Genomic DNA, 22,432 nt, shown 5'->3' with positions numbered 1-22,432 from the left:
TTAAGACCTGCACATGTCAGCACAGTGTTCACAAACTGTGAGCTTTGCTGTGGCTTTAGAAAAAGAAAGGTGTAATCTAGCCTATAGCATCACTGTAATATACATTTTTGTACCGAATGAAAAATGTAATTAAGATGCATGCATACATGTAAAGATTTCCCAGGAAAACATAAAATCTATGACATAAATTTCTTTTCTTACAAACCTTGCTTTGGAAATGATAATCTCAATTCTGCACCACAAAATCGGGGTTTCTAGAATTTAACACAGAATTGAACAGCTCTTCAGTTTGTTAGTATTTTGATGCTACAACGAAACAAATCATTAGGGATAAAATTTAACTCTGGCTTCCAACATGCTAGTTATTTTATACTAGGTGTCATACAAATTGTCTAAAAGTTATTGTAGCTGAAGCTTCTTCAGATCTCCACAGAGCTAGTCTTAGTATTTATGGAGATGTTTGTTCAGGTGTTCTAATCTAACCGGTTCAGGTGGTTCGGCTGCACGTTCAAGAGGAGCAAAGTGTAGGAAGGAGGGCAGAGGGCTGCTACGGAGAAATCTGTGTCTCAGACACAAACAGTTTTGTGCAGGCTGCCCAACGTGACACTGCACACACTGAAGCAGTTCACGGATTTAGTCAGAGCAACGACTTCCTTCTCTTTGTGGTTAAAGTATAGTTTCTTTTAAAGCTGCGTGATTGTGTGCAAGTGGAGATTTTTAAGAAGACGTCCATGTCAATCAGCTGTAGAGTGTCATTTGAACTTGTGTTTACTTGTAGCACTTTTAGAGGTCATGATACAATCCTTCCACTAGCAACAACAGCACAATCAAAAGATGTAATCAAAGTCAGGTCAGTGCCTGTCAACAATGTTGTTTTTTATGTTTTCAGACATACAAATTCAACTGTGTTTTCATGTGTCACCGACATTACTTTTTCAGTTACACTTACACGCTTGAAAGAAGGAAGATGCTTAACATTTCTATTTATAGTTAGTATAGGTTTTTTGCATCCACACCTTTTCCCAATGAGCACCAATTAAGTTGGACAACGGTTATTTCTCCAGTAAACCTGTTTTAGTTGTTATCTGCTTCCCAAATGTTTTATATTTAATTAGATGTTCATGTGCAGTAAGCAACTGGACCAAAATGACAGTATAACAGGCACACTAAGCACAGCTTATTCTATTATTGGGCTAGGATATATTTAATAAACAGTGTCATACTCAGAATAAACTAACATAAGACTCTTATTATCACGTGAATCCCACTCTTCTTTACTGGACTGTATCTGTCTTTAATGCAGACTCCAGTCTAGAAAACAAGTTAGACAAACAAAAGTGATGCTTAATGACATATTATATATATATATATATATATATATATATATATATATATATATATATATATATATATATATGTGTGAAATTGTCCTTAATAAGCCAGCTTCAGGTTGTCAATTTTTTTTTCTCGTGAAGTGGCCCATAGAACCGTACCAATGGAGAAAGTGCCACAACCCCACTAGACATGCCCGTGCTACATATGTGAAAATTGCATCAAATCTTGCACTTGAAGAAAACAATCAGCACATTATTTTTGTCTGGTGTGATCGAGTTTTCCTAGTGCTCTTTCTACAATTTCCTTCTGGAATTTATTTCTTAACTTCCGCCTAACCTCCTATGCTTTTTTACTTGCATAATCATGGTTGATGTTGTCCCTCAAGCTTGGTTTTACTCTTTGAAGCCCTTCCCCTACCATGTTTTGGTTGCCTCTCAGCTAGCCTTGTAACAGTGGCTAACATGACTACAGCGAAAATGGCTTTTTCCCAAAATCTGAGCATCCGGCAGAACCCTTGAAGCACAGAAGTCCATGCATTACCAATTTAGCAAGTCAGCAGTCACAGTGGAGCGCCTCGCCTTAAGGCCCGGTGGACACCTTTTGCCAGTGATAAATGAAAACGGGGTTTAAACAAATGTCCCTGCTTTCCACATAACTCTGGTTCAATACTTATATTCCCTGCAGAGAACGGATTGTTAATTAGATGTCTCTCCTCCTCATCTGTTATTTATGCATTCTGTCTGATCATGGAAGACTGCCAGTATGTGGGGAGGAGCTGCAGCTGCACACACATGAACACTCACTGGACAGTGAAATTTGGTAATATATTCATGAGATGGACACAATAACAGGAGGACTGGATAATATGGTCACCTGTGTAATTGGCTTTGAGTTGACCTCTTGTGTTGTTCTTCAAAAGCCCAGATAGTTCTTAAAGAAGATCAAGGTGCACCAGGCATTCAAGGATCCATGTGTGTGACGTTGAGTGCTCTGTTTGGTTTCCCAGTCCCATTCTAGACTTTGCTAATGCGGTTATGTCGCTTTAGCTTAGTGATTATGATGGGTGACAGGAGTTTTGATTATGTGAAGACCAGCTGCTATTACTGTTCATGTGTAAAAGGAATAGTTTGACAATTTTGGAATTACACCTCTTTGCTTTCTTTGTAAGAGTGAGATTAGAAGATTGATGCCACTTTCATTGTCTGTCTACGATTTTTTTTTTTTGATGAGCTAGAGCCAGCTAATGGTTAGCTTAGCAAAACAGGAAACAGCTAGCCTGGCTCTAGGGGCAGTGAGGAAGTCATTGTCCTTGCTTTTGTTCGGATTTAACAAACATGATATTAGAGCCATACTGATGTATCGGAGGGCCGATATTATCGGCCAATATCGGTACCAGCATTTGGAATGGGCGATAAAACATTTGACTTACTTATCATTTTATTTTACTTACTTATTTTATTTATCAGAACTTTAATATATTTTGATGTTCTTCTGTTCTGACAATAAAACAAATTATCATTATTTCAGTGAGCCCTCTTCAATAGCTACAAATAACTAAAGTTAGGGAAATCTGTTTATGTTTTGTTACATGTTTCTGGATTTCTTTTTTTTTTTTCATATATCGGATTTTTAAATAACCAAATATTTGTATCGGTATCGAACCAGTTGGGTTCTATGATATGTGTTAAATATTGAGATTAGAGGTGCTGATGGGTGTAGTTTTGAACTTTAGACAGTCAGACAAGCTGCTTTCCCCTGTTTCAAGTCTTTATGCTAAGCTAAGCTAATCACCTGCGGACTCTAGCTTTGTAATGAGTGTACAGATGTGAGGGGGCTTTCAATCTTCTCATCCAACTTAATGTGTGTATTTGAGTTCCCTGTTGCTGCCCAGTTCCTAATGTTTGTCAACCATAGTTGGCTTTCTGCCATACTGTGATGGTGACTGGAAATTGCAGTGGTCCATCTTACTCTCAGGTGTTCCCCTGTGTACCGGGCCGTTGGATTATTTTTCTCTCTCTCACATGCTCTTCCAATATTGTTCAGTTTTGTTTATCTCCTGTTACTCTACCACACCCTGCAATGTGGGAGTACAAAATAAAGTTCTTTGATGAACAGGGCATTTATCCTGTTGGTCTCTGCTCCTCTGGTATATCTCCTTAGTGTGGCTGTCAGAGCTGAAAGTCTTTGTTTAGCACTCTCCTGGGCCTTGCGCATCGACAATAACAGGCAGTTCTTTAGGAGCCAGGACCTGACATTGACCCGTTCACCCCTCTGTAGTGAAGCCATCTTACCTACTTTGTGTTTTTTCTTTATATTGGCTAAAAAATGGTGGTTTCCACTGAGGATACTGGCTATGACTTGCCTTGCTGAGCTTGTAGCTGAGAATGACTGGTGTTATCATTGCTGCGGCAAATACCAATTTATTAGATCCATGGCAGTTAAGTTCAAAGGCCTCTTCTAAACTATCACTCTGATGTCGGCATTTTGGTGTCAAGCTCATTTATCCATTTCTCCAAATTGTGCTTACTGGACAACTGTTAGTCTTCTTAAGTCTCCGGTTTCGGTGTCAGCTTTCACATTTCTTTGTTTGAGCATTTGTTAACTATCGGTTTTCAGTTTGTGTAGATTCTTTATGTAGATTCTTGTTTATCACTCATCATAATAATCATAATATTTCTCTCACACACAGGCAGATAAAAACGGCTTGCAGTGCATCACGTTTTGAAATGGCATGCTCATTTTGTTACCTGCTTTGCAAACGACCTGTGGGACTCAATTTGCAGTTTCTTCTCAGTTTCTCTGCTTCCTCCTCTTCACTCTCCTCACTCAATACCCAACTTATGCTTAATTAGCAATTTGTTAAGGACACTGTTTTCCTAGGGCGCCTGTGGTCTCAAAAAGCACAACATAAGTGCGGGCTGACCTGATAAAGAACCCAAGCAAAGCGGGGACAGAGGCAGAGAAACAGTGGAACAGAGGATGATTATGAAGGGGCGCAGTGCAGGGGGAGTCACAAGGGAATTGCATCGGTGTCTCGGGATGGGCAAAATAGTCGTTATTTCTGATGCTAATTCGCAACTCTTGAGTTGAAAGCAATTCCCAGGATGAGCAAACATCTGAGTACACTCCAAGGATGTGTAGTAGTTTTTTTTTAAAATATGTAACAGTCACACAAACATACAGTACAGTATACACACTTACAATACAGCTGCTTCCACTGTAGGATTTTAAAAAAAAGCACTTGAAACACACAAAAAAACGTATATATTGGAAATACATCCATATCTCATACTGTTGGTCCCTTTTTGCCCTGTTTGTATGAAAGAGGGGAATTGTGAGACACATGGCTGCAGCTTGATGACAAAGTGCTTCTCCTTTAGATGTATTTGTTAATGGAAATATACAGTGGACATAAAAAGTCTTTGACCATTGTTAAAATTTGTGTGATGAAAAATAAATAAAACAACCCTAAAGCCCAGTCATATGAAGAATACGGGAGATTGTTGTCACATGTAGCACACAGCCAGTACTTGGTAATGTCTCTGTTGTGCCACATTTCCTCCACTTGATGCTCACTGTCTTCACTGTGTTTCATGGTGTCTTTAATGTTTGGGAGATTATTTTTTGTACCCTTCTCCTGACTGATATCTTTTAACAATGAGATCCCTCTGATGGTTTGGAAGCTCTCTGCCGACGATGGCTTTTGCTCTGAGATGCAACTAAGAAAATGTCAGGAAAATCCTACTGGAACAGCTGAACTTTATTTGTGATTAATCAGAGCCACTTTAAATGATGGCAAGTGTGCAATGACTTCTATTTACCATGAGTTTGAATGTGATTGGTTAATTCTGGACACAGCCACATCCCCAGTTATAAGAGAGTGTGCACACCTATGCAGCCAGGTTAATGTTTTTTATTTTTTATTTTTCAACCTCGAAGATTTCAGATCGTTTTTCAATTGACTTGTTCACGTTATAGGTCACATTAAAAGTGGAAAAAGTTCTGACATGGCATTTTAACGGGTGTGTAGACTTTTTATATCAACTGTAAACTGTGCTTTACTCTGGTTCCTATAACAGTTACTCAGTTAATAGATTCATAGAAGAAGAATTGAGGGCAATTTTCATAATTGAATGTTAAATTAGTTTTATTCATCTGGTAAAAATACAAAAAAAATTCCTGGTTACAGACGCAATGATCTGCTTGTGTTTCACTGGAAATTGAGAAGATTTGGAATTTTCCACTGCTAACAATTTGAATTTGCCCGTACTCCAGTAACTTGGGATGGGTATTTGCCGTTCATTTTTTCATTTTAAAAACTATTTCTGTCATTTTGTTGACATTCATATATCAAACAGACAGATACATTGATATTAAAAACTTTGTAGTTAGTTGACCGCATATTCTGCTTCAGAATTAAGGAACTAACCCTTTTTTTCTCTTCACAGCGAATTGAATTCTAAACTACAAGACACTCTGGAGCAAATAGAGGTATGTGCCCGCCTCCCTGCTTAATCTCTACTTCTGTTATTTGAGGGCACTATCAGTGAAGAGACTTTTAGCAGTGAATAAGATTACGCTCTAACCTTGGTAAATTTCCAGAAGCCCTCATCTGAAAGAAGCAATCTATACTTCATTTTAACATTTTGATAGTTTGCCTTTCTCATTCTGGGTCTGCCAAATATTGACACATTCAGAAAGTCATTATTGTCAGTATGCAAGCACGGTAAATTATATCTGTTTCATCTCTCGCTGCGTCGTGATATTTGGTGTGATAAATGGTATGCAAAGCCATTTTCTCTGCACCACTGCTGCTGCGCTTGAGTAGATTAATTACTTACAGTTCCGTCTGTACACAAGAAACAGCCGTGCATGAACACACACCTACAGAGCCAGGCGGCAAGGTGCTCGTTTATTTACCTATCAGCATGAGGTTGTGAATAAGCAAAGCAAAATCTTCTAAAATCATGAAGGGAAACACTTCCATAGAGACACACATCAAGAGTATAATTTGTTTTATGTATCTTAGTATTCATCTCAAGAATGCTAAAAGCCCTAATAACGAAATTGTTCGGTTAAAGGACTAGAGGTTGCAATCCCTAGTCTTTTCACCACTTTAAATTCGGGAGTTCTTGAAGGATGGCTGCTCTAAGGCTTAACCAGCGGGACACATCGTCATATCTGTACCACAGCATCACAGTGTGTTTTGGCCAATTATCACGTTAATAACCAAAACTACCCTTTCGCTGTACACTAAATAGTAATTTTCCAACTGGATATATAAATATATCTTATTTATTTGATTAGGACAATGCACGTTAATGCACATTTCTGTAAATGCGCCAGTGTTAGCCAATTGGCTATTTTTCAACTGTAGTCCTACCTAGGATGCAAGTCTTTTATGGTGGGAAGAAACTAAAGCAACCACGCAAACAGCAGCAAAAGACCAACAACTCTAAATGTAGTTGCTCTAATCAAATGGTTCATCTTAAAGCACCAGCAAAATTCCATCACATAACCAATTTACAGAGCATTAGCTAGTTTGGATTGTCTTACCTCAAAGTATTTTGGAAAATCATTTCTGAATAGTAACTTTCTCATGCAGAACGTCATTTGAGTTATGTTGAAATCAGCTTTAAACATGGCGTGAGAAAATGGGTGGTGACGCAAGGTGTTTGATCTTTCTCTGATGTCGGCTTATTGTGTCAGGGTTGTTACACGTCCCTGTGCATCCTAACTTCCTGCTAACGTTGGTTCACTTTCTTACCCTTTCTTTTTATCACACACACACAGACACACACACACACACACACGCACACACGTACACCCACGTCCAATTGCCCTTGGCCTCGTGTGATAGCTAAGCATCTGCACATCTATATCTAAATCCCTGGTCTTAACATTGATAATCCCTCTTTTCTTTTCTTTTTGTCATCCATCTATTTCTGGCTCCAGGAGCAGCTTGATGTCGCCTTGTCGAAGACTTGTAAGCACTTTGATGTTTCCCACTACACCAAGGTCCAGCTGGCTTACACGCTCCTGGGGAAGACACAGGTCGGTGGTTTGACATGTCTACAGGGTCACGGGGAATGGCTAAACATGACTGGATGTGATGGTCCAGTTCTTGTCATCACTTACGCCACATGTCCTTTTGTTTGAATCTTTGTCTTTTGTTTATTGAGGATTTGATGGAGCGGATTGAATGTTCATCCTGGCTGTTCCTCTCCTAAACTTTATTTCAGGGTTGTGTGCATTCAGTCGACAGGGTTGTTTCCTTACTTTTGACCTTTTTCCACCATTTAGATTAGAATAGCCTGTCCCACAGACAGGCTGGTAACCATCAAGGGAAATGAGACTGTTATTTGGTCTTTTTTTCCCCCTTTTTGCTTCAGTGGATTGTTTTCACTCCAGTGAGTGAATTCAAGGTCTCTTCATTGGAGAAGAAAGTATTTTAGGCCACAGGGCATGCATGCCATCATTTCTGATTACCCTATGCTCAGTTTACTGTCAGTCAACTGACACCCACAGAACTCACCCACAAGAAGGAACAGAGTTCTCCAAAACATTATAATAATAATAATAATAATCCTTGGAAAATGTAAACAAAGCACTCAAAACATTACAACAGCTGAGGTGATACGGTCAAAACATGTTGGATTGGGGCCTTTTTTGCTGTTTCTTTAAAGCTGTAGAACATTTATGGTAAGAACAACATCAATACAATACTGTAGTTTCTGTTAAAAATGACTGAAGAAAAATATAACGGACCATAACCTAAAGTGACACAAATATTATCTTTTTTTCACTAGGGATTTTTGGTCTTACTCTCCTCATCACTTCTCTTATCCCATTCCAGCCCTCATATTTATGGTCAGAAAGCGTTAATCTCTCATGCTAGGACCTCTCTCTTTAATAACCCATACACTCTACCACCATGTCCAACATCTCACTTGGCCCAGAATTCTTTGTTCCACTTTGACTTGCATGTCTTCTTCCCTTTCTCACCTCCCTGATCTTATCCTTTCTGCTATTTTTCTGCTATCTCCTCCAGTGTACCAGTGCTCTCTGGTATGGGTAATCAGTCATGAATGAGTTGAATATTATTGGAATTATACAATTTTTGCTCACATAACCCTTGTCATCCTTTCCTACTTCAAAAAGTTGGATAATTTGTGGCCCAGTTATAGCTGGATTAAGTAGCCATCCAGCAATGCACTGTCTTTATGAGCAATGATAAGGCTGCCATGTCTGAAAATACCACCTTTCGGCTAAGTTTATATGGACTTTGGAATTCCAAATATGCTGTTCCATTCCTTATTCAGCATTTTGAGCCCCTGCACCTCCTGCACTCACACATTTTTGCTGAGCCTACAGATGCATGTTATATGTAAAAAGCCTGTGAGGGTTTAGTGCTCAACGGTTATGATGGATTTTGGAGCTGCGCCGGATTGTACAAGATGGATGTAAATGGATGAATTCCATGTTCTGCAAACATGGCATTTTACTCTACAGGTTTAAAATGTTATATTGCCAATGTACATTCTGTGAATTGATGGCATAGACACAAAAACCACCACAACCAGTCAACCAACTGGGGGGACTGGGTCTTTTCCATTGTCACCCCTTCCCTCTGGAACTCAATCCCCCAGCACCTCGGACATTCTCCCTCCCTCACTCTTTCAAAACCACACTCAAAACCCAACTAATATTGGCTTGGAATACCTTTTAAAGCGCTATATGCATGCCATGTATTATTATAGGGCTAGGCAATATGGAGAATATCAAATATCACAATATTTTTTTACCAAATACCTCAATATCGATACCGCAACGATATTGTAGTGTTGTCTACTGGTGCTTTCACAAAATATTTACACAACAAGATTTTTGATAAATAATCATCAGTAATGTTGATATAATGACTATGTGGGTAAAGGCAAATAATAGAACAGCTACATAAGTCTGGTAAGTTCAGAAAGTGACATCACTTTACTGTAATGCAACCTTTATAACCACAACACTTATGCCATATTACGATATCCAAAATCTAAGACGATATCTAGTCTCATATCACAATATCGATAAAATATCGAAATATTGCCCAGCTCTATATTAGTATTGTTATTATGAATTAAAGTTATATCACCTTCCACATTACACTTGGCAGCACTACACTAACTTGTAGAATTAACTCATGACCCTAGGAGCCAAAAGGACCCTCATTCTCATTCTGGCACCCCCACACACAACACACATATTCGGTCATTGTTTTTCAAAAAGCCAAAGTTGATGGGAAGAAAGAAGCTGAAGGCCTCTTGACATTAAAGCCATCCTTGAGGTGGAAACTGAGCCATCAATGCTTGTTGAGAATGAAGTGTGGTTGTTATTAGTGTTCTAATGAGGAAAAGCTAACTCAAGAGTTGTTCTTGAGTTGCACTGCAACACCCATTACACTATCGGGCTTTGCTCAACACTGTGCCCACGTCTTCTGTGACTTTGGTGTCCCATAGCTCGACTGTTGGTGAGAGCATCAAAACAGAAAACAACCATACTTGGAACTTTTGAGAAAAAGGGAATAGACTTGAATTGTGAAGGCATAAACAGAGCTCATTTTGGTGGAGCAAGATTATACTGTAGATATAGATCATTTTTAAATCATGGTTAAGAGCAATGTTTGGATTTACATGCAAAATGAAATCCCTGTTTATTAATGATAAATGAAGAAATTATGCTTTCCCATTAATAAGTTGTGCTTTTGTTTTTTTAGAGCTACTCTACAATACATGGCCATACACTTATGTACATGCCTCTGCCATTTGTTCCTTAGTGTTTTTGCTTGATTATTGACACTTTCTACAACAAACAGCTGGTTTTAGCAATGTGAATTATGGAAACTGGAGGCAAAATTGACCATTTTCACTTGGCCTGGAACATTGCAGTTCCTAGGAGACAGATTTGCCCATTTTCCCTCATCCCATATTGTGTAGCTAACATAATATGTTTGCAAATAATTCAAAATATCAAGTATACAGCATGTCTCCAAGAAGTTTGATTAGAAATTTCCCTGCTGTTTGGCTTTTTCACAGATCCACATTGGCAGATGACAGTGTCATTTAACATAATTGTTTTCACAACAGTGTGTTTGGCTCTCTCTGCAGACTGCTATGGACCAGCTGCACATGCACTTCACCCAGGCCATCCACAACACGGTGTTCCAAGTGGTGCTGGGATATGTGGAGCTATGTGCCGGAAATGCTGATACCAAATTCCAGAAGATGCAGTACAAAGACCTGTGCACGGTAAGGAGGTGTGTGAGGGAGTGTGTGTGTGTGTGTGTTGGTGTTGGTGGGTGCTGGTGTGTAGGTTGTCAATGTATTCCACTACTATTCACCCACTCTGACTGCATATATATGATTTGGCCAGACAAGTTCAGTTCCCTTTGATAGATGCCAGTGTGAAGACTAACCTCTTCAGTGAAAACTTATTAAAGAACAAGAACACTACCTGCAGCTAGGGGCGGTTGACGTATTTGCATTGTGTTGTTCAGCAGTTGTTGGGTATGTGAGTGGACATACATGCATGTGAAGAGGTTTAAAAAAAAAATTTGTGTAACGGCTTTAACACTCCAGCCCCTCATAGACCGGTAAAGGGCAATTCCTACATTTATGCATGGGAAGCATACACTCGAGTCCTTTGCTTGGTGTTACCATCTGTCGAAGTCCACATCATCTTGAGGTATTCTTATTTGATGGAACATTCCTTCGACGTCCAACATCACTGCTACTGGTTCCTGTCGGAATCTGAGGAGTTCACCCAACAAGGTTTTTGTAAGGTCAGGACCCTGCAGCAGCTCAGAGTTCAGGGAAGATCCTTGAAACGAAGAGGTACAGTCAAACACCACTCATATAGACTTTTTTCTTTTGTGGTAGACACCATGGTAAGGAATGTACCACAGTCTATCATCTTTACGGGGGAGTGGTTCCTCTGGCACTCTTTCTGCATGCCCTTTCCTCAAGACATCTCTCATGAAGCTATTATAGTCCTCCCGAAAGGCTTTATCTTTCAGGAATCTGCGGGCAAGACTTAGTGCTCTTTGTTCTGCCATTGTCCTGTTGTTTGGCAGGTTGATGTTATCCTGACGGAAAGGAAGTTGCATTTCATAGTGGCCGTCTTTTCTTTTGACTGAGCTGTTCATTACGTGTAAGAATTTCTTGTCTTCAAATGAATTTTCTTGTTTTTCATTGTAGGCCAACTCTGAGAAGTCCTAGTTGTATTGGTGTACAAGAAGCTCTTCCAGCTTGACCACCGATTTTTTTCATTGGACATTATCCAAGGTCGACCATGCTCATCCATAGATGCAGTACCGCCAAGAGGTCCATTTATAATCCAACCTAGGCATGTTAGGACTGCGTAAAGCCCCTCACCTTGGCTATTGATTGCTTGCTGTGGCTCCATAGCCTTTGGGACATTTGCACCAATCAATAGGCTTACTTCTGCTTTGATAGGTCTCAAGTGGACATCCTTTAGGTAAGGCCATCCTTTTACGTCCATCTTTGTAGAAATATTCTCTTCACTAACGGAAATGGCATTTTGTGTCAGGACTTTAGGAAGCTCTATGAAGCTAATGCCATCCAGGCTACATACTTCCAGTCCTCTCATGGCTTTACACAGGCTTTCCATGACCCATCATTCGGAGTAGAATCTCTGTTTTCTTTCCTCTGACAGACAATTTTTCCATCAGTGTCTTCATGACAAAAGTAGCACTGCTTCGAGGATCTAGAAACGCATAGGTTTCTATCAAACAGCTGCCTTTATGTGCCTTCATCTTTACAGGTACCACTGCTAAATTGTAGTCTGTGGTTCTGTTTCCAGATGTCCAGATTCTGAGGCTTCATCACTTTCAAATTCCTCCAGAGCCTTTAGACTCCCATCCGCTGCAGCAATATCTGCTTCCAAGTCCAAGGATTCCATTTTGAAACCCAGCTGATGCTTCTCCATTTCCGATTCATGTTTACTTGTGAAGGCTTCAGCTCTGGCCTATAGAGCACCTTTGTCCGCAGCAGCCATCATGTGTGCTGAAACAGCAGATGATGATTTGGAGCCTTTAGAGCTCTTTGAGCCTGTCTGTGAGACACTGTCCCCAACAGCCACAAGAGCTTATGGGTCGGACTGAGCTTTTATCCATTGCTCCACCTCACTTAGAAAAACATCGTAATCAAGCATTTTTTGCTCATATCAGTCCAAGGTTTCAATCATTATCACATCCAAAGGCAGCAGTTTCTCAAGAGATTCATGACACCTCATAAATTCATTTTGCAGTCTTAGAAATTCATTATCACCTTCATTAATACTGGCAACATCAGCACTCTCTTTCATCAATGTTTTTATTTCATTCATTTTCCGTGTGCAGTGTGAAAGCTTCCCTCTGCGTGTTGCGCTGAATGATGTGAGCGCTTTCCTTTGTTGCGCAGCGTCCATCCCATTAAACTCCGCGTCAGTGACTCCACCTTCACTTCTTTCTCCCATTGTTACAGTTTTTGTTGTCAGCTTTTATTTGTTTCTACATTTTTCTTCATACATCTGACAGCTTTTGTTTGGATATCCGTTAGTATTTCGGTATTTTTGGTTTATTTAAATTCCTTCATGTGCACAGCCGTGCTTTATTCCTGTTTCAATCAGTTTAGATTATTAAAATTACTTTATTCCTGTGAGCGTATCCTTTTATCTTTGGACACCTTTTCCTCGTGTAGACCTTTTACTTTTATTTCCTTCTGCTTTTGCTATTTTAATTCATATCTGAGCGTCACTTTTAAGGTTTTCTACTTTCCGTGTAGAAATGTAGATCCACGGTGTGCAGGCTACAGTCTCAGTGAGTTTGTAGTTTATAGGCAGTCTTATGGATGTGTCTGCTTATCAAACACTTCTTTCATTCATTTGTCACTTTTGAATGTTTGATCGTAACCATGCTCAGAAACACGTCAACATGATAAACAGTAATTATGATCAGCATCATTTGAATATAGGTGTCAGTATGATTATACATTTCATGCATGTGAAGAGGTATAAAACAAAAATCTGTGTAATGGCTTCAACGCAATGTATTAAAAAAAAAGATAAATAGAAACATGAAAGCAGTTTTTACAGGACAGGGCAGGCTGCCCCCCAACACACACACACACACACACACACACACACACACACACACAATTCTTAGATGCGTACACTCTTGTCTTGACAGTAGCCAGTGCTTAGCAAGATGTAAGAAGGCATGGGGAGTTCTTTAAAAATCTGCCAACAAATAATGTGGCAGAGTATTCCATTGAGTCATGGCAATGGAAGAAAATTATGACTTCCCAAATGCCAGTTTGCGTTGGGATACACTAAACTCACCCCTTGGAACAGATCTTGTTGTGCTTGTTGACTTCTCAGAGCAGAATATAACATAGTTTTTCAAGGAGGGAGCTGCGGTATTGTAAATCATTTTTAAAAATTAAGCAAACATTTGAGTGCTTTATCAGATTCTCAAAGTTTAAATTAATTAATTAATTTATTGAGTATATGAAGTGATGGTAGCACCGTGGCTGTGGAAGGACATATGACTCCCACTTTGTTACTCAGAGTATGCCTTTAGCTTTCTTATTGCCTTGAGGCCAAGTGAAAAAGAACTTATTTCAAGAGTTCTACAGATTCTCCTTAATAAATTGAAACAAAGGTGTAGAAATGAAAGTAAATCAGAGAAAGGAAAGACACGTATATCCTACTGTAGCCACTCTCTATGAGATCATTAATCTTGCTCACAATACAGAACCAGTGCACTGCAGCAGCAACACTTTTTGATTGGGCTCTCAATACGGGCCCACACGCCTCAGTCCCCTTTCTGTCTTTTTCGTTCCGTGCTCCACAAAATAAATCACATTTGTATGGCCAGCAAGCCATAACTTGGTCAATTCACCCCCCCCTCAGACCTGATCTACAGTGTACAGGGATTTACAGAGGTATAGGTAAAGGTTATTCCTGCCTGATCAGGGGGTACAATTTGTTCCTTTACAGTCTCTCCGGATATGTTAGCAGTCATAGTTTTCTTTGCTCCCTGACCCTCTTGCTCCTTGCTGTCTGACAGCTTTCACTAGGGGCAATGCCAGTTGCGCTTGTATGTACAATGGCCCGCCCTTTACCTCGTACCTTTGTGCCACCTCTCCTCTGCTTCTCATCTCATCTCTTCTTCCCCTGCTTTATTTTGTTTTTCTACCTCCGGTTAGGAAGTGGCATTAAAGGAGCAATATTCAATTTATAGAGCGGGGGGTATTCATTGGTTCAGGGGGTCAAGGGCAACGTCCATTCAAGCTGGCTGGCAGGCAGGATGTTTTCAGTGTAGGAGCTGAATCAAATATTTAGTTATCTCCTCGACACTTCAAACTGGGTTTGAGGATTTATTGAAGTGATGCTGATTAAATACTAATTATATGTCAGTTGGTCTGAGAAGGAGTTCTTTATCATTATTGTGGGGGAAGGAAATTTCCTTGCAAGGAAATTTGGCTTGTTACCTTGTCCAGTGGCTGCTGTTAGAAATGATGATTTTTTGTTTACCGGAATGTCTATGAATGCAACAGTGACACTATAGCTATACGGTATTACAGGATTCTAGATAATAATACCAGTTTATCAACAATCCAATTTGCTGTTTGAATCTTATGACCATATAGCTTAAAGTGCATGACCAGTTAAGTTACAGTATCAGTGCAAGTACTGATACATACTCTATAATACATACCCTAATTTTATTTCAGTGGTAGTGTAAATAAGGTGCAACAAGACTCTCACAAGAGAGTAGTGGCCTCCTGGAGAGTGTCTCTATGAATGACAGCTGTTACGTTTTTAAAATCATTATTATAGAGACATTAATTTAGTAACGTCTGGGCGTTATCCACCTCAGCTAAAGTTCAACATTGAATTATGATCGTAAAAAACTGAGTAGAAACACAGCTCCACATATAAAATATGCTTGTTTTTGATCCGTTATCTTCAATAAAATTTGAAGAATAAGATAAGACACAATGCCAGATAAATTGTTTCAGGTTCTTTTTGCCTTAAGGTGTACAATTTCACAGAATAATATGCCCCACAGTCTTTTTTTAGTAGGAAATTGAGTGCACCACTTCAGCTGTCTTTACATACTTTTGTGATATTAAACAAAACAAACTTCCCTTGAGCTGAAGTGTCATTTAACTGTCCGTATCTTTTTGTTCTGGTCTCTTTTGTTTTGTTTTTTTCCATGGTTTTTACTGCCATTAGGCTTACTGAAAATCGGTGTCATGGAACCCGTGAAATATTGTGTGCAACTGTACGCAACTGTACAGTAGCTATAGACTGTTTACTTGTGTTTGATAGATACCCTGCCAGCAATGCGTGTTGCCCCTGGATGATCTCACACTCTCTCTCTCACACACACACACACACACACACACACACACACACACACACACACACACACACACACACACACACACACACACACACACACACACACACACACACACACACACAATCTCACCAACTTTAGATTGATGGCATGTGTCTCTACACTCTTGGCTGTGTCATAATTGATAGGGCAGCACGTGATGTGGACACTGGACTGACTGTTTTAAAGAAATGTTAAAAATCTGGAGATGGGTTTTAAAACTTGCAGCACAAAGACATTTATGAACTAATCTCCAAATGTTTTTCTGGCTTGTGTAAAAAATGTACCTGTGGTAAGTTCAATCAAATCGATAGAGAATGTGTTTAGGGGCTTTCCTCTCTTTCAACAAACACCATTGATTTGCTCTTGAGCATGGCATTGCACCCCCCAGCGGCTCAGTAGACCATGCGTTGTTGTTGTGGACTTGTGTCAATACAAAAGTTAGTGTTTGTGGAGAAGAGCAAACTTATTCAGCTACTGTTCCTCTGATAAATAAAGTTTAAGACAACGTTAGAGCCACATTAGACCTCCTGAACTTGCCTCTTAGTTATGCAACTTAAAATTCAAGAGAAATGGGAATACTCAGAAAGGTCGGTTCTGATTGTGAAAGGGCCTTATTAATTTTACATCAACATCTCCTCATTATCCAGCCAGCCTCAGTCCTTATCAATCTACCTACTCTGTCTGACTCTCCTCCTGATGGAACTAGGACAGTTCACACTCAGAATCATAGGAGGTTCTCATAGGAGAAAAGGGGATTGCGAAGGCTGAATCATATGCTGCACTACTTTCATATTGTCTATACTACAGTAGTTACAGTAATTATACAACTGATGGCATCATACACTGAAAATATCAAACAATTGGAATATGCTGTTGATTCGGATAATTCCACTAAGTCATAATGTAGGCTGTGATGAACATGGCAGCATCTAGAAGCTGCTAGGAAGGCTTTAGCCTTACAATGTTGTTGTTGTTTTTTACATGTGTTACACAAAGCCATTAGCTCTACTCATTACTCCAATAATATGAAACAATTGCTCAGTAATCCAGAGTGATGCAACCCGCTCAATCTTGTGCATTGTCACATTATTTTGATATAGGCTGACCTTCAGTGCAATTGAATATCTGAAAAATGTTGTTGTGTCGGGGATGCGTAGACTGTTCTTCATGTAAAGCAGTGCCATTATTCTAGCCTGGCTTTTTGTGTTTAGTTAATCATAGCTGCTGATAGCTTCATTACAGAGCAAAACTAATCTACTGCCAAACATTGTGCATCTCGGCTCTTATGGAGGAAAACTGGTCTCATGTTGTTTGTTGTTATTACTCCGTCACAGTAGCCATAGACATCTAAAGACTGCAGCTGTTCATGATATTATGAAGAGTTTTTTTCTTGAATGTGTTACATTTTTTAATCTCATGCCAGGATTTCCCATTCATTAGATTTAATTTTCTGTTCAGTTGTTCAGATCATTCTTGTCTGTTTCTGGGGAATCTGTGGTTTGAATTGCAACAAAAATGTCTCCCTCTAAATGCCATGGAGACTCAGTCAATGCCTTTGACAAAAACACGCGATGAAGCTTGGTGTTGCACATGGCATATTTTATGATAAAGCCTGTTAATATACAACATGAAACAGGATACAGATTATCAAAAATGTCCCGCTGCAAAATCCCCCAGTAAAGTATTACGATTAAATGATAAAAAGAAGCGTGGCCTTAAACTATTAATTGAATTATCAAAAGCATTTAATAGTTTCAACCTTTATGATTCTTATTTAAAGTGTTTGAAAGATGTTAGCTTTGACAAGGGCATCAGTATCTAACAACTTGAGGAGAAGCAACCAACCAGAGAAAGGCCATCACTTCAAGCAGACTGAACTGGCTCTTTTCGTCGTACATAAGAAATAGGGTTGTCCACTTTTATGTCAATGATAGTTGCTCTACTCTTTATAAAATGTGTGCATCAAGTTGGTTATGTGAGAAAAACAGAGATTCTACTTCAGGAGTGTGTACTGTACTTTTTTTCTTCTCTGGCACAGCAGGTCTACAGATTGCTGACCATGTTTTTGTTGTGATTTTCATATGAATCGGCTAAATCAAGGTTACCCTTGATTGCACATCTCTTTCCTTCTCTTCTCTCTCTAAAATGTATGGTATTTCATTCATGTGCACTCCTCCACAAGCCCACACACACAATTTAAAAAAACACTTTGTCTTTTCGAAACCTCTCTGAAACAGCCTAACATATGTTATTTGCATAATGATCACGGGTAGCTGTCTTCAGAAAACCAAATGGCGGAAAATAGATCCCAAGCCTGTCTCCTCCAAGCTCTCATCATGGTACTTGTTTAGACTTTGTCCAGGTGGATAAAAAAAAAATTCTTGTCCTGTGTAACCTTACTGTAAGTATGATATGCAAACACTCTTATGTCAATTGTAGTACTACAGCGCACTTCTGTGTCGGTGTACTTCTTTTCATCAAACCCACTGAAGATACACAGCCACACACACACACACACATACACATACCTCTTACCCTCACTTCAGTTGCCTGGCAACACGCTGCTGTGCTATGGTTGACTGGTGGAGAACATGCCATATCAAATATAAGCCTTGTTTTGTCCAAACTGGTTCATTCGCTTACCTATCTGACCTGTTTTCCTGGAGCCAGTTTGTAACTGATCTTTATTTCTATTTGTTTATTTCAGGGTCGCACTTAATTTATTTTATTGTACATGGAAATTATAATTCTAGTATAGTACCTTATACATTATATAATGTCTGCATTTGTTAGTGCTAGAATTTTGTTATACACACAAATAGTATACCTAGAATACTGTAGTATTTGATCTAAAATGATTTTTATTGACTTTGAAGAAGGATTAAAGTTATTTAGCTGTAACTATCTTACAGTCCAGTGTTGTGATTGATGTTTTTTCTCGAGGAATCATGAGTGTTTTAAAATATTCACTCAGAAAAAAACAACAACACAAAGACAAGTTTAAAGCAATGATTAATTGATAAATACAATGTGCCTTACCGTCTATTTTTGGAGAGAGGCTTACGCACTCTGATGAATCATGAAATACTTTTTCACAACAGCCAAGATTATTCCTTTAATACCACAAGGCTGTCATACATACGTTTGACCTTTAGTGGCCAATAAAGAGCCATTTAGAGAAGTGCACCTTTATATGCTGTTCCTAACATTAACTACAACTAGACAGCAGTAGATTTACTTGATTTAGGCCACAGCCCAAACAATCGGCATTGACATAACTTAAGATATATAATAGATATAAGATAAGATTTGATCATGCTTATTTTTCCTGGTATTTTGAGCAAAGCATTTTACAGATTTTATACGTCTTATTTTAGGCTATATTTTGCTTTCAAAATGTTAAATATTTGTTAAACGTGTATAAAGGATCCCTATGCACACTACATTTACACAGTCATTTTTCAGCCCTATGGTGTAAACCAACAGGGAGGAAAATAAAGATGATTTGCTAAATGTGTTCCAATTGTTCCCTGTCTTACCTAATGGCTGGTTGATACTTTGTTCTGTGTTTTGTGATGTTCATGCCTATACAGCCTACCAATATCAGGTATTATAAATCACAGCCAGTATTTGTTTGTAATATCGGAGGTCTACTACTTTTTATACACACCTGACCGTATAGCCTGCAATTGGCACTGATGTGATAGACTGCTTTTGCTAAAAAAAAATAAAAATGAATTGTACTATTCACCAACAGTTTGCTGTGGTCGCAGAGGTATAGAGGTTCGTTGTTTTGTTGTTGAATTGTTAATTTGGAGATGAGTTGCCACAGTTACGGTTATAAACACATCCTCAGGAAGGAAACTGTAACCAATGGCCATTGTTGTAAAGGTATTAAAACCTCTTAAGTTTGAGTGCAGTTAAAACAAACTCAAATGGGGATTTATTATACTGGTGAGAGCATAATTAACCATTGTCATTGGAAGGTCTGTTGTATTTATTGTGCTGTTGACAACGGATGGCTAAATGTCTGATGTGCTTTCAGCAGTGACGTGTATGAAAGCATCGTCTTACCTTCAGTATATGTGCTTTTTTACACTATATTACTAATTTCTTCATTTTAATGTTGACTAATGTTGATTCCTTTTCCACTTTTCATTTAAAATGCTAGACATGTTCTATTGCCTTTTTAAACTTAAGTAAGTGTAGTTACTTTTCTGAGAAATGGCTGTTCATAGCATTTCTCAGCAGTGGAGGATGTTGTGCAATGAAGCTGCCTTGGCCAACAGCTCTGCCATTAACATCTTTTGAGATTGCGGTCACTACATGATTTCTAGCCGGTAGCTTACAGTTGTGAATGTACCTCAGATGTCTCACTAAGAACTGTTCTGTTGAGAGATTGTCCTGGCAAGGGGTAGTTTGTCACTCAGGGACACAGGCATGGCAGACAAAGGCTTGAGACTTTACTCACGTTAGTTTATGGACAGTTAGGGTCTTTATTGCAATGTACTGTTTTCTCCCTCAGCAACCATCAGTTTGTGAGGCATGAGTTGTTTATATTTCCAATGCTTTTTGTGAAAGGAAACACAGGTCTGACTCTGCAACCACTTATTCATTATCATCATTTAAACAAAGTGATGTGTGGCTGCTGTCGACAGCACTGTTTCATCTGGCAGTGATTACTCTGTCTCTGGACATGTTGACAGGACTCTATTGGCGAGTAATTCTGTAGATCCTTGAAATGTGTCTGTGGCTACTATAGTGCCAGTTGCACTGTTCTTTGGTGGGCCAAAGAACACACACATTTTAACACACACATTTTCCAGGCTTTATTGCTCATAATAGCTGTTGGATGTGTGCACTAAAAAAAGCAGTGTGGATCATTTTTTGAGTACTTTCTGTCATACCCGTTAGCTTTCTTGTTTTGGATTCAGCACCACTGGGAGATTTTACAAAGCTCAATGCAGTTGCAGTTATTCCATGGGTATTCAGACTCCTTCTCCCAAAATGCACCACAGAGCGCCACAGGAAGTCATTCCCGCCTGTGGCCATCAAACTTTATAACTCCTCCCTCTAAGTGTCTGAAACACAGAAACTTATTGAGGTTGAAACTGGACACTATTATCGGTTTTGTGCAATAGCACTGGCTTGAAATGTGTGCAATACTCAATTGCTACCATTATTATTATTTTATTATTAATATTATTATTACTGTTCACTGTTACAACTCCTTAGTTATGTAAATACAGTATCATAACATTCCTTTAACTATGTAATAACCCTACATATCCACACTCCTTAAATTTGTTATTTATATATCTACTTGATTTTATATCAATAAAATCAAGATTATATATATACACTATTTGTGCAACTCAGAATTTCTCTTTGGAGATCAATAAGGTATTTCTGATTTCTGATGTAGCTAATTATTATCATAAAATCATAAAAAACATAGGTTAACATTATTAATCTCATAAAAATGTACAGAAAGCGTAAAGTGGCCATTTTATGAAAACAAACACTTTATATCAACGACAATTCACTTCCTGGATCACCCCTTTGCCGCCAGAAATACCGCTGGATGTCCCTCATTTCAGTGCTGTTACCAAGACAACCATGCACTGCATCATTGTCCCAAAAGTGAATAGCTCTGTGAAATCCATTTGAGAACTCAAGTTGTCAGGTTTGATGTAGTATAATAGCCTACCTATTGTGCACCAAAGCTATTTGACACCCTCTTAATAACATTATTAATTCAGACATTACTTACATTAATTGACTCTTACAGAAGATATACGTGTTTCTTGTGACACAAAAAAATAGATTATCCAACACAGTGTCCTTGAATGATGAGTATAAACAAGTTGTAATTAGATGAAAGATAGAGGACAGCTAATTTGCCCATTTTCTTTTGTTTGAGTCTCTTGCTGAATCTTGCAATTCATTTTAAAGTAGTCCAGCACTGTTTCATAACTCCATAACTTTTTTTATCTTAGGTAAATACAAGCGTTTAGAGGTGTATGACACAGAAATACTAAATACAACACTGAGGTCATATGCAGTAGAAAAGTGCATCTTGACAAGTGACTTTGTTTTCATCACTTCTCTGTTGGCAGCATATCACCCCGGACAGCTACATTCCCTGCCTGACAGATCTATGCAAGGCATTGTGGGAGGTGATGCTGAGCTACCACCGCACCATGCAGTGGCACGAAGAGCATGACAAACAGGAGACCAATTCAACTGCAGGTAAGAGACTATACCCGTTTAACCCTATGACTTTGGTAACATTTCCGAATGGGTTTATAATACGTTACACTACTCCATTTGTTCTGATTTGCCCAAATACAGAAAACAGGTGCACAGTTCCCTGTAGAAGCGTACAGATTCAGAAATAAAATATACAATAACAACCTCTCACATGTACCAGAGCCCATAGAGCGAGCGCATGACTTGATTTCCCCCTAAATCTCTCCTCTCTTCTTTTATTTAAAATCTCTCTTTGTAACCTGCTTTTTCTTTGTAGTTTTTACTCCTATAGCACCATATCTGCTCTCTATACTCTAACCTGGAAAAGTAGCTCACAGATTCAGTTAACAAAAACGTGGTAAGAATTGGGTCATCTTTCTCTGC

General features: G+C 38.9%; 1 protein-coding gene across 2 annotated transcripts in view; it reads left to right on the top strand.

Annotated features, from left to right (window-relative positions):
- The window catches only part of vps50 (VPS50 EARP/GARPII complex subunit), a 107,805-nt gene that overhangs the window by 29,571 nt on the left and 55,802 nt on the right, over positions 1–22,432 (top strand). For both annotated transcript variants that reach the window (XM_034891478.1, XM_034891475.1), the window contains exons 10-13: positions 5,784–5,826; positions 7,291–7,389; positions 10,494–10,634; positions 21,916–22,048. In XM_034891478.1, the coding sequence (XP_034747369.1) occupies positions 5,784–5,826; positions 7,291–7,389; positions 10,494–10,634; positions 21,916–22,048 (416 nt within the window). The remainder of the gene's footprint in view (positions 1–5,783; positions 5,827–7,290; positions 7,390–10,493; positions 10,635–21,915; positions 22,049–22,432) is intronic.

Source organism: Etheostoma cragini, chromosome 14 (assembly GCF_013103735.1).
Source record: "Etheostoma cragini isolate CJK2018 chromosome 14, CSU_Ecrag_1.0, whole genome shotgun sequence".
NCBI lineage: Eukaryota > Metazoa > Chordata > Actinopteri > Perciformes > Percidae > Etheostoma > Etheostoma cragini.
The sequence above is the reverse complement of the archived record's forward strand: the minus strand, read 5'-3'. Positions and strand labels throughout refer to the sequence as shown.